The sequence below is a fragment of the Lissotriton vulgaris genome, chromosome 7 (assembly GCF_964263255.1).
Source record: "Lissotriton vulgaris chromosome 7, aLisVul1.2, whole genome shotgun sequence".
NCBI lineage: Eukaryota > Metazoa > Chordata > Amphibia > Caudata > Salamandridae > Lissotriton > Lissotriton vulgaris.
In genome coordinates this window covers 803,636,757-803,650,146 of record NC_141695.1, presented here as the reverse complement: position 1 = coordinate 803,650,146, position 13,390 = coordinate 803,636,757, and the positions used below count along the sequence as shown (strand labels likewise).

At 45.0% G+C, this 13,390-nt stretch overlaps 1 protein-coding gene across 5 annotated transcripts in view; it reads right to left on the bottom strand.

Moving 5' to 3' along the window:
• The window catches only part of RBFOX3 (RNA binding fox-1 homolog 3), a 446,314-nt gene that overhangs the window by 63,862 nt on the left and 369,062 nt on the right, over window positions 1-13,390 (bottom strand). For all 5 annotated transcript variants that reach the window (XM_086931064.1, XM_086931063.1, XM_086931061.1 and 2 more), the window contains one exon: window positions 10,957-11,010. In XM_086931064.1, coding sequence (XP_086787190.1) covers window positions 10,957-11,010 — 54 coding nt within the window. The remainder of the gene's footprint in view (window positions 1-10,956; window positions 11,011-13,390) is intronic.

Sequence of the window (13,390 nt, the reverse complement as noted above, 5' to 3'; positions counted from 1 at the left end):
CTGGCTACTGGTGCCTCAGGCAGGGATCATGGGACCAGGGATCCCTGTGCTTTGCTCTCAGCTTACAGAAACGGAAAGACACAAATAAGGCATAAGAAAGTGGCACATAGGGGAAACTTGCATCTTTTGAATGGATTCACAAAAGATGGCTTCTGCTAGCCACTTCCGGGTCAGTAAATCCATCTGCTGGATAATGGGGCACAGGCATTTAAAGACAACATCGGGAGGCTGTGCCTGTTAGCAGGTCACTCGCACTTGTGTGTCAGGTCTGTTATTTTATGGGGATTCCTTGGGCTTCTTTTCCTGACTTCCCTTACTAACACTTGTTGCACCTTCCTCCTTGGATGGTTGGCTACATAAGATAACATCTGAAGGTGAAGCCACCTCCAGCCTCACGTCATAAGCTACTTCTGCAGTTATTGTCATTTGGGTCACCTGTTTAACCTGTTCTCAGCATATGTTTGTTTTTATTCTATTTGCTTACAGGGTCTGAGTGTTCTTGAGGCCCAGTGTTTCTCCCTCCCATTTCTCTCTGTTCCCTGGGTCTGATCCTGAAACCCCGATCAGCGCTATAGGCCTGTAAGGCAAAAGTAATTGTCCTGCTTGTGTGGATTAAACTTTCCCTGAAGGTGAGTGTGTTATTTATATAAATGTTTGTTGTGAAGCCATGTGTGCCAGGAGATTTTTATCAACACAATCCTCAAGCTCTCCTTGCTATTTTGACCGCCATGCTTGAATATGTCAATGGCCTATGCCTTGGCACTCCCTGCAGCATAATACACGTGTCAACGAATATAAAATGCGTCAAGACTCTTCCTGCGTATTCACCAGAGAAAATATGACACCAGTCCTGCATACACATTACTGTCTACCTGTGCGTAGATGTTCAAAGCTCTCTGCAATGCCCACAGAAACTGAGAGAAGCACCACTATATATACAAATAAAAAATTAACCAATATAACCAAAATAGGACCCTGTGCTCCAAGCTAGCATCACAAATCGTGATGTGCTCTTACAATAGGGAATCTACAGGGGGCTCTGCTAACTCAGTACAAGCCACCAAGCACTGAACTATTTGCCTGCCAAGATTTTAAGCATCCAGAAGCAATTAAAGTTCAGAAGAAAGGTGAAAACATGGTTGTCCTGAAATAATTACATTAACGGAGGACCCTGGGATAGCCCCCAGTATGACGATCCATCTACCAATGTGAGCATGGGTGAGGGCAATGGAAGAGTATGGACCACCACAGTGTACCAGGGGGACAAGGGGACAGATGCTGACACTCAACGAAAACTGGGGTGCTCCACACAACTTTACCTCAAAATGATGATAATGACACATCCCCAATTAGCACTATAAGTACTGGCTGCCACTTCACACTTGGACACCCGCAACCTGCCTAATGACGTGTGGGGCTCTATCAAAAGCCAACACGCACCCCCTCCCTGTCCCAGACTTTACAGACATAGAATATTTTTTATTTATTTTATTTATTCAATTTATAAAGCGCACTATCACCTAGCAGGCATCCTGGCGCTAAAGTAGCTCAAGGGGGGAGCGAGTAAAAAACAGGGACCGGCCACTAAGTCTTGGGGAACAGCCAGGTTTTTACACTTTTTCTGAAGGGAAGGAGCTCCCTGAGTTGCCTGATTTCCCAAGGGAGACTGTTCCACAATTTAGCCGCTGCCACCCCAAAGGATCTGCCCCCCGACCTGACCTTTGCGAAACCTAGGAACCTTCACTATTCTCGCCGACGAGGAGCGCAATGTTCTTGTCGGGACGTCCCAATGGAATTTTTTGCGCATACGCACAGGTCCTATCCTGTGAAGGGCTTTAAAAACAAGGCAGAGAGACTTAAATTCCACTCTGTCTCAGGGGGAGCCAGTGAAGTTCAGCTAAGGCTGCAGAGGCAGAGGAGCTTCTAGGCCTACCTAAGACTAGTTTGGCAGCTGCCAACTGGATTCTTTGCAATCTGTCCAACCGGAAGTTAGGGGATTCCAGCAGGAGAGCATTGCAGTAGTCAAGCCTACTGAGAATTGTGCATCTGGCTACTTGTGCACGTACCTAAGAAGGTAGTAGCATAATTTTTTTTTCAGAGGGATCTGATGATCGCAAAACAAGAGGCGGCAGTTTTTGTGACCGGACTTTCCAGACTAAGCTTCTCTTCAAATATAATGCCCAAGTTGCGGACAGTAGTAGCCGGCTGGAATGCGGACGCAGTGCCCGAAGGCCAAAAATTGCTAGGAAGAAGAGGAGATATCCTGTTTGCCGAGCAGAAGATCACCTCAGTCTTTCCTGCGTTAAATTGTGACGAATTATCCTGCAGCCAGCGGGCCGTGTCCTGCAAACAGTGGTGAAAAGCTTCTACTGTAGTCGAATCCTCACCCTCAAAGGAAAGGATCATTTGAGTGTGGTCTGCATAATTTATGATGTCAATATTATAGGCCTTGATAACAGTAATCAGAGGATTTAAGTACACATTAAAAATAATAGGGCTGATAGCTGATCCCTGAGGAACCCCATGCAACGCGTTGGAGAAGGCGGATTGGAAGGGGGAAGGGATACCGCCTGCTGTCTGTCCTGTAAAAAGGATTGGAACCACTGCAAGGCGGAGCCCCTCACCCCAATCTTGCTCAGTCTTCTCAGCAGGATCAAGCAGAATAAATGCAACTGCCTGTCCCCTGTCTGCCAACCTCTGAAGCTCGTCCATGATGGTCAACAAGGCCATCTCGGTCCCATGAGCCGTCCGAAATCCGAACTGGACCTCTTCCAGCAGATTGTGATGCTCAAGGTAGGAAGAGAGAGTCCTACTAACAGCCAGTTCTACGATTTTAGAAGGGAACGGCAACAAGGAGATAGGCCTGTAGTTTTTTGAACATTCAGGATCAAGGGAGGGCTTCTTCAACAAGGGAGAAACTAAAGCTTGCTTCCATTGTGGGGGAACTACACCACTGATAAGTGACTGGTTACAAATCAGCCGTAGAGAGGGGAACAGTTCTTCCTTGTACTCTTTCCAGATCTTATGTGGTACTGGGTCAAGGGGTGATCCAGAGGAAATACCCTGTGCCAAACTGCAGAACTCCTCCACAGTGAGGGGTGTAAAACCACAGAGTTGTTCAGGAGCTTGATCACGAAAGCCGGTGACAACATCCTCTGAGTCGCCCACCTCGTGCACTATAATGCATTCTGCCGCCTGGACAGGGTTCCCTGCTGCTTGCCGACCACCAAAAGGTCGCCAATCTTCAGCTGGATTTTTTCCCGGAAGAACCCGGACAGGTTCTCACAAAGTTCAGGCGAGGGTGTAATTACATTCTTGGAGCAGTCAGGATTGATAAGACTGTTCAAAATTTTAAAAATGCTTCTGGAGCTGTTGGAAGCATTATAGAGCACAGAGGAAAAATGATAAGCTTTTGCCCTTCTACTATCGTTCTTATACTCTCCGATTTTCTTTTTCCATAACAGCCTACCAGACTCCTTATAGCCTCGCCTCCATTTCTATGTCTACCCTATCTTCTTTCTCTAACCCAACAGTAATCTAGTCTTTACCATGGTTTTCTCAGTCTCAATTTGATATAACCCTTGTCACCATATCATATCAAATACTGTGTCGTTACCTGATAATTAATCATCAACAGAGCTGAAATATAATGTATGAAAGGGCCGGTTTACCATTGTATGCATTTAGATGGCACTTACCAGGCTCTACCAGCAGATTTAAATAACCACTTCCTAACTAACTAGAAAGGCTTGCTGAAACCAAAGAGATCGACCACAAATTGTCACTCAATAGAAGACTCCAACATAGTAGACCCAGCAGGTCTCAAATAATCACATACTCTGAGAACTGATATCCTAAAATGGCAAAAAAGATTACAATAACACAATATACCTTGTCAAATCTCTTCAATTGACATCTCATAATGGCAGTCATATAAAGAAGGCTCCGATCCCCCCTCATTCTTTTTTAATCTCTTGAGGATCCATAAGATCACAGAGTGGACAACCTCCTCCCACAGACTGCATATAAAATTGGTTTGTCAATCATAACCAATAAACTTCCAACATAGGAAAGGGAACAGCAGAGCTAATCAGATCTGTCAGCATAACACATTATAAACCTCTGCAACTATCTCTCACGCCTCCTCGTCCACCACAACACTAAGTGCAGCATCCCATATCTTGATAACCGCAACTCGTGGTCATCATGCACGGCATAGGCACCAAGCACACACCCCTGTGGTGTAGTGCGCTGGCCGTGTGGACAAGTACTTCAGGGCTGCACACAGAGATGGTAAGTGCTTTATAAATACTATAACACAAGAAGATATCTAACTGGGAGAAGTCCAACTCCCAAAGAACCATCTTCAGAGTAAAATGAAGTTTAAAATGTATTGACTATATGCCTGATTTCCCTCTTTGTTATAGCGGCGCGGCTAATATAATCCATCCAGTACAGGAATAAGTGTTTCTTTCAGAATACTCCTTGTGACTGCAAATGAAGCAGCTCGGGCCCCCCGTTGAGGCCAGTTATTGTGCTTTTGACGCCTTCCCATCATAACATGCCGTTTGGCGTGTGTGAGACCTGTTCTCCTGATTTGAGAGCACCACGTGAGTTCTTTTCAAACCTTGTGAGGCTTAGGGTGGGCGTAATGTAAGGGAGTATTTTTTTCCTCTTTTTTTTTGTAAATAGGTAGTTGGTGTTATGAGTGTTGTTAACCAGCAATTATCGTGGCACGGTCTAGTTTGAATGACTGCCAGGTGCCGCTTCACTGAGATCCAAGAATGTAAATGAACCTGTGGGCTCCTTGAAGCCCGCGCAGGAGTTATAATACGGTGCTTAACTCTACAGCAGGGAAGGAAGGCTCGCAACGCCCAGAGCAGGCAGTGTGATGGGGCCCATTCTGCTCTCTTTGGCTTCCTTTATTTCTGAAACACATTGAAATGATAGGCAGGGGTGCAGCTTCGCGGGGGGGGGGGGAGAATTTGGGGAGTTATACTCCCTTCATAAATGTATTCTGTAGTAAGTAGTTGGGTATGGTGAGGTGTTTGTCGGATTTCACCTGGTATTTTTACATACAAGTGCATAAAAAACACAAAGCACACTGATCTCTGTTTCAAAGATCTTTAAAATTATTTTACAAACTTTTGAGTTATTAGTACCCCTCACAACCCGCACTCCTCTCCCTTCCTACTGCTCCTTAAGGCCTCCCCTCCCGCTTTGCTTTTTATATAATGTATTTTAACCCATGTGATTGTTGGGAAATCTGAAGCTCACACCCCCACCTCCCAACGCCCCTGACCAGTAGGTCTATGGTGCACAAAGCTGCCATACTGGAGAGGGGCGGGTCAACAAATTAACAGGGAGAACTGAGCCGAGCCTAGGGTCGGTTCTAGCTCCGACAGGCAATGTACGATCTAAGCGCGGAAAATATTTAGCGTGTAAACGGGTAACAAACAGGTTAGAATATGGTATGGTGTCCTCAAAATTTTAAAAAGCATATTTCTTTTGCACGCGTAAACGTTTCACCTCAGTACATCAGAGTGTATCTCTGCATTTAGAAGTACTTATACAAAGTCAAAACTTTAAAAAAGAAAGTGAGGTGCGTTCCCGCCCATCATGATGACCATGCTATTAGTGGAATAAGAAGCAAGGTAGTTGACATGTTTACCCTATATGTGGCCTAGATTCCTACTATACAGAGTGCAACAGAATAGTTTATTGAAGCAAAGAAAAGAGATGTTGTCGTTCTGCGCACATCCTGAAATCATGCATTTGAAGGTGCTCTGAAGTAATTCATTTCAAAAAAGGGTTTTGTGACAAAGTACTTGCCTAGGATTACACAGTTTGGGAAGCAGATTCTCCAGTTTCAAACTGCGCAATTCAGCCACTAGATGAGCATCTCTTTCTGACATCAAAGATTAATGCTCTTTTTTTTTAATACTTCGACTATGAGATTAGACCACGGGGAACTGGCAGAATTTACATTTCATTTTTGGCCGTTTCACATGGTGCCAACCTTGCATATGGACATATAAGTGCTTAATAAGACACACAAACTACTTACATTTTTTTATGACATAGGGAGATTTGCTAGGATTTGCAGGATGCAGAGCCGAGGCTTGCATTCAAAACTGCTTCCGAACGTTATCTGGGCGGACTTTGCAACCACTGTACCAAATGTTCGCTCGTGAAAGCTCAGCTCGTTTAGGGCTCGAGGTGCCAAGGGAACATCAAGCTGAGCCAGAGCCAAGCACTTGGCTTGAGCCGGAGTCGAGATCTCAGTGGCTCGCCCACCTCACTTTATTGCTGTGCTGGACCTGGACACATGGACCTACTAGATGATGTAGACTGGGCTGTAGTGTGCAAGTCTCTTCACTCTTGCCCTAACAGTTTGACAACCAAAGGCTCCAGTACAATGAATGGGTTAAAACAGGCAGAATCCTGAAGTCTCACCTCCCTTCTCGGAAGGCAAAGCGAACAATGACAAGGTGTCAGGCACACAGAGCCCTTGTCATGGACCAGGACTACATATGTCCATTTACACCTGATGGATGCCATAGACACCTACAAGGTGACTTTCTCAGGGTTTTCACCTCCAAGTAGAGCAACTGAGCCGTGGTCTGTGGCACTGTATGGAACTGCAGCTGTTTCAGTAAAATATCTTGAGTGAGTGTGAAATAAAGGAACAGCTGGTGGGAATTCTCTCGTTCCGTATTTTGGTGCTTCCTGGAAGAAATGTTGATTCAGATTTTTTTCTGAGGTTTATACATGTTTGCCTATTACATGAGGGATGCAATTAGACTTTTAATTAGTCATAAAAATCTATGCGTACTGCAGAAAGCATTAGTATTGTCCCATTACAGGTACACCTGCCCCGCACAGAAGTGCAGATCCTGCGAATGTCTAGTATGGAAACCCTATTGAAGGCTGCTGACACTTCCCCCAAGAAAGTATAGCAGCTCCACTGAGAAGTGCTGACACAAGGTTTCACCAGTACAGTCATTGCTCAGAAGTGTTAGAATAAAATATTTAAAGTATGCACACCAACTGGTGACAATAGCTTCCTGAAGTACATTTCCGTACGAAACCTCTAAGATGCTTGTCATTGCGCCTCTAAGACGCTTGTCATTACGCCTGTAAGACACCTCAAGACGCTTGTTATTACGCCTTAAGACCCCTCTAGGACGCTTGTCATTACGCCTGTAAGACACCTCTAAGACGCTTGTCATTACGCCTCTAAGACGCTTGTCATTACACCTGTAAGACGCCTCTAAGACGCTTGCAATTACGCCTCTAAGACGCTTGTCATTACACCTGTAAGACGCCTCTAAGACGCTTGCAATTACGCCTCTAAGACGCCTCTAGGACGCTTGTCATTATGGTGGGCAGTTTTCTATGTTCCTTGCACTCAAATTGAAGCCCTTTCATTCCCCCTCGACCCCCATGACGCATTTCTATTTAGGATCAAAAGCCAGGTCTGGAGGCTTAGTGGGCTAATGCGTCCACTGTAGGGGCCTGTTTTTGACCTCATAGTCACAGGTTCAAATCCCAGCGGGTCCATTCAGCCTTTCGTCCTTCTGAGGTCGATAAAATGAATGCCATTGGGTTGGGTAACAATAAACATCTGTTGTTCAGCGCCAAGATACCCATGGGTGAATGTACACTTTACAAATAAATGTTATGTTACTTACCGCAGCAAGAAGGCATCGACCTCTACCAACCGGGTGTCAACTGTGGACATCTGCTCATCACGCCCTCCCTTACCCTAGAAGCACCTGCATGCATTTATCCTGTTCAAACAGTCTTGATTCCAAAATCTTGTTCTCTGGGCAGCAGTTCCAAACTGTTGCATTCTACGCCCCCACCCCCCTCCCATCTGCAATAAAAATGAAAAACCACTATGACGCAGCCAGCAATGGCCACGACATAGCGCTTTTATTTTTTTTTTTTAACTTTCAGCCATATTGCTGTACAACATGGCTAAAAACATTGACAAAGCCAATACGTCACATCGGCGAGAGCCATAGTTCCAGCAGTACGGTCTGCTGCTTTGACCCTGTTTTGGACAGCACCACACCCAGCAGGCACCTGCGTGGAGTCAGAGACTAAGCCTGCAATTCAGGAACACACCTATTTAGTTCCATCTAAAAATGGTGTACTAGAGAGCAAGTCCAGCATATATGCATGTGCCTGTGGGGGGGTTGCATTTTGGCAGACAGGGTCATTCTCAGACCATGTTTTTGCTGGCCAAATTGAGCTAAGACTTGACAATATGTCATTTGTCGCCTCTCCAGACTGCGAACGAGTGGAGAAAAATAATCACCTCAGTTTAGAAGGGAGACACAATATGATTGCAGAGTGAAACTAGGGTGAGCCAACTTCAGAAATTCTTCCTTATATTTGTGAAATACAATTGAAGTTTAAGATAAATTAAAACCATTATGACAAAAAACAACATAAGACGTTATTTGTTTTCCGTGGACCTTATGAAGGCTCCAGTGTAATAGTGCTAAATCCATGCAACAACCAAATTGCCTATTTGATGTCCTCTATTTACCTATTTTATTTATTTATACATTTTCTGTAGTTCGCACTGCATAAGTTAATTGCTTCTAGAGCAAGACAGAATGAGAAAGAAGATGTGGGGTGGAGCATGGGGGTCAGAGAACTTAGAATATGTAGGTTTTCAATTGTTTCCTGAATGCAAGGAGGTTGTTAGAGTTCTGCAAGTATGTTTGAAGGCTGTCCTGAATGCGTTTTCCGGCCAAACAGAAGTGTTTCTCTTTGAGATTTGCTAGTTTTGTGGTGGATCTTGAGTGGGTTAGTTTATTTCAGCACAGCGACCCGGGGAGAAGGTCTTTTTGATTTTGCTCTGTAGGTAGATTGGGCCGTTAAGGCATATTAAAATGAGGTAAAGGGGGTTGAAGGTCATCTTGTTGTTAACCTGCAGCTAGTGATAGAAATGCCTTAGTAGAGTGAGTTGCAGCAATCCAAGCGGGGATTAACTAGAGCTCTGACTATAGAAAAGTGCTGTACTGTGGTGTGGTGTGCAAGCAGTGTTTATCTTAATGCCAGGTTTAGTTAGTAGAAGGATGATTTGACCGCTGCTCCATTTGAGATGTACGCCTGAGGTCAGTGTGTATATTCCTGGCAAGAAAAACATATGGCATTGTACAGAAACAGGTGCTTTTTTTATCCTGGATCCAGGCACTTAAAAGTAAAACAAGTGTTGGATGCCGGACATTGGTAACATGCTTGACCGTTTGCAGCTGAAGTAAATTGCCATTGTCTTTGTTCACTTTTGGTTCTGAAATGCACAGCTTTTCACCTAGGCAGTGCCGGCTGGAGACATTTCAAAGTGGTGAGATGAGCAAACAGGCTGTACAGAAACACCCATGCAGGTGTTGATGCAGGCTTCCTTTCAGCACGCACAATGCTCTCGGATGTTTTAAAACCCACAGGTCTCTGGTATAACACGCCCCAAGCATGACAATGACATAAAAAGCCTACCTCCGAATCACAAAGTCATTCTCTGGCTCAAGGAAGTCATGCCTGTCTTCTCTGAGTTGCGCCCCTTCCGTGCGGCACAGTGATGCAACAGCCTGTGGTGTCCTCCTGGGTCAAACCTTGGTTTCATACTGGTAGCCCCAGCATGGCCTGGTTGACATCCTCAGAGCCAACTCCCCTAACCAATCCTGAAGCTGCTCTCATGCTGCTAATCAGCATGAAAGCAGTGCCAGGATTGGTTGGAGCAGGCTGGCTCAATGCTCACACTGGCACTAGGGACCTGTGTTGTCTATCCACCTGGGTGTCTAACAAAGCTCGGGTTGGAGAAGTTTAAAATACGCACTTCAGGCTGGCTTACACATGGCAGCTAGCCAAAGTGGCATGCACAGTAAACTGGTGAAGCAAGGCACCCCTCCTTCCTGCTCCCAGTCTGCGCGGCAGCAATTGCCCCACCCCACAATGCCCTCACGACTCAGCTCCCGCAGCTGACAGAGTAAAAAATAAAATGGCAATAAAGTCACTTTATTACCATTTTATTATTCACGTATCCTATGCCCACAGCGGGGGGTCGGGGGGGGGGGCGATGCTCCTCTGCCCAAATGGAGCAGCAGCCGCTCAGAATAATGTTGCATAGCTGAAGCATATTACTGCCCTAATAAGCTAGTGCCACCACTGTGCATTAAACTGGTTTTCAAAAGAATTATCTGTAGTTTGCTTAAAAGTCTACTTATTCATCCTAGTCTAACCATCTTCTCTACTTCACACAAATCGAGAAGAAAGGCGGTAAAGGTTTTTGTGAACTCAGTTTGTAATTAGCATGTACTAATGTAGCATGTTGCCTGATTCAGTCATAATTCCATAGAGACACACAGGAAGTTGCAGACTCATGCAGAAACCCCCAATATTACTTCACGGATGACATTCAAAAGCACCTCCGTGCCAACAACACCCAAAACTCAGGCACTTGTAGCTCCTCGGATCCAAATGCAGCTCAGGTGGTTAAGGGCGCTTGCAGCTGCTGCAGGGCACAAGAACAGTGGAGCCCAGCGCAGTGCAGCGTTGGTTTACAAAGCGCGGGAGAACACCTTCGGTTCAGCCAACGTGCCAGCACTGCGTCATGACGCAGAGATGTCCGTGTGCGTATGTCAAGTGTCAGACCGTTCAGGCGTATAGTCTGTAAACAAACTGCAGGTGCACACCAACTAGAGGCAGCGTTAACACAATAGACAGATTGAAACTGCAAACACTCACGCTACAAGCACTGTGAGCAAATGCACGCCCACTCTAGGCACACTTATACAGAATACAAACAGAATGAACGAACTATAGGCTGATTTTAAAATACAGACTCAAAACTGACAACTCGCACAAGACTGCTCGCCAGGGTCTACAGACAGGCTGTTCACATACAGACCAACATAAAACAACACCAGACGTATGCATTACCTGCATAGAATTCCGGCCCATAAACTGCGCTCACTACTGGGTTCAACTTCCAGCCTAGAAGAGGGAAGAGACAAGTCACAGTCAGAAAACGGAAAGGGATAGGTACATTGGTGGAGGAAAACACACTTCAAAGCAGAGAGAAAGAGAGAGGCCACAGCGGTGGTGTGAGCCGGGGCTGACCGTCCACACTGCATTGAGACAGAATTATGCAATAGAACCGGTGTCACTAAGCAAAAACCGCGGCTCACATTTACCAGCCTGGCCTGTCCAGTGAGGTGCATCTAACAATCAACAGCACAGTTAAGGACACAAAGGAGTGGAATGGCCATATTAAGCATGAGTAAGAACAGAAACATTTCATCAGAGAAATAAAAACGAAAATGAAGAAAATCGGACAATAGTTTTAAAATCTATACAAACAACACAGATACCTCATCAAAGAACACTTGTAAAAATATACTGTGCTCAAGGTCAATAGAAAGGGAAAATGACCAAAAGCGATATTCTATATCTTCTTCATACCAAAACTGTAATCGGCATCTCAAATCAGATTACAGATTTGATATTTTCAGGGCTTATTATATTTGGGATTTAGACTGATATCAAATGCTGCCAATCTCGTGAGATCCAAATGAAGAAACACTGTATATCCTTCCTTAAGAAGAATGAGTGTTGCAGCCAAGTGGCCGGGATCAGTGCCACGGTTGCCACTCACTCGGTGGCCCTTTTTACATTCCTGTGCTTACGCGTGACAACCTAATGCATTCGCTGTTATTGTTTTATTTCGTGTTCATTGAACTAATGAGATTAAGACACCTGACAACAACAATGTGTGTGAAGATTAAAAGCCCAGGATTGGAAACAAGGGTCAGGGTGACATGGCATGAGGTGGCCACCATAATGCTTTTAGTTCATAAACTGCATGCTGTTCACTTTCAGCTGTGAGGAAAATATCACCTCCACACTTCATAAGTGAGCCAGGCGGAGCAGGCATTGTGCCAGGCGCTTACATTGTTCCCTTACCCAAGGTCAATTAATAGTTATTTTATTCTGCTTCACCTTAACACCCTGACAAGCAGGCAGGAGCTGAGCCAATAAGGAGAGCTTTGGAGGAACGAAACAACCCAATTTTAGCCTAAAGCATGCACATAAGTCCAGTTTTTCAGGTCCCAGTTCACAGCCAATGTCATAATTCTAGATGTCCAAATTAATATAAGAAGAAAACTGTCTACACAGGTGGAATTTCCCACTTGAAAGCGTGCAAACCTGTGAGGAGAACCAACCCAATACATTTTGCAAAGTAGAAACACAATTCACACCTTACACAATAGAAGTTCATGTTTTGAAGGGATCCACGTTTAGTAACAATATTAGTTTTCAAAGAAAAAGGCAATAATTGGTTACACTGATATTCACGCCCCCTCATTAAAGAAGCATGCAAAGCTAACACTGTAACAGCGAGCCTTCCCTATGCTGACAGCCTGTCTTATTTTCCCCTTCAACTTTGATGCTGGGTTTAGAGAGCAGAAAAGAATGCTTATTGTCCACAAACGTTTCCTGAGCTTGAGAATTCGCGCAGTCTGTTTTCCATTTCAGCTCAAGAGCCCAGCCACCATTTACACGTATGTTGTATTCCTCCAGCCAGTCATCCACTGACACAGATAAGAATAGGCCATGGAGGGCATTTGGCATCAGGGCAGTGGCAAAACTACTAGATACATTTAGCTCCTCCTGGGACGTTTGCAATCAGTTCTGGCATCCCAAAAGAGGGGTTGGGCCCTACAGCACGAGTTGGATAGATATACGAATCACCAAGCACAAGTTATCCCTCCCTTTTTACAGTTATGAGCCCCAACCTTTACTATGCTTAGGCTAATGAACATAGGAGAATAGATCCTGGTGGGTATGACTTGAGGCTGCCCAGCTCCTAGCCTATGTGTGAATACTCTAGAGACAAACACTGAAAAGTTTTGACATGATTTACATGAGGGCCTTAATGAAGAATGTCTAAAATGGTGGATCTTGCATCTGTGCCTTCAGGGGTCGAACCTCGCTAATAGGTGCTGCCTCAGGATCAGACATCACATTAATGGAGACCCTGAGTGTCTGCCACTGGGCCTGCATTTATGCAAGTGTAAGTTGGAGCAGCACCATCCGATTTAGGGTGACTTGTCAACCACCATGTCTTAGTGGACCTATGGAAGCGGTGTCTGCCCTCACCAAAGATACATATTATCTATCAAACTTGCAAAACACTCCCCAGCTTGTTAGTGAGGAAAGGTATGTGGGGAGGGACAACGTATCCCCTCTTTGTGGGTGCACGTAGAGTAGCAGAACGGTCACCATGCAACAAAGGTTTTGAGGATTTTCTGCCAAAGGCAACTCTCCAAAAGTTGCTTCTCTCCTGGTGAAGATAGTACCTTCATTGAAGAAA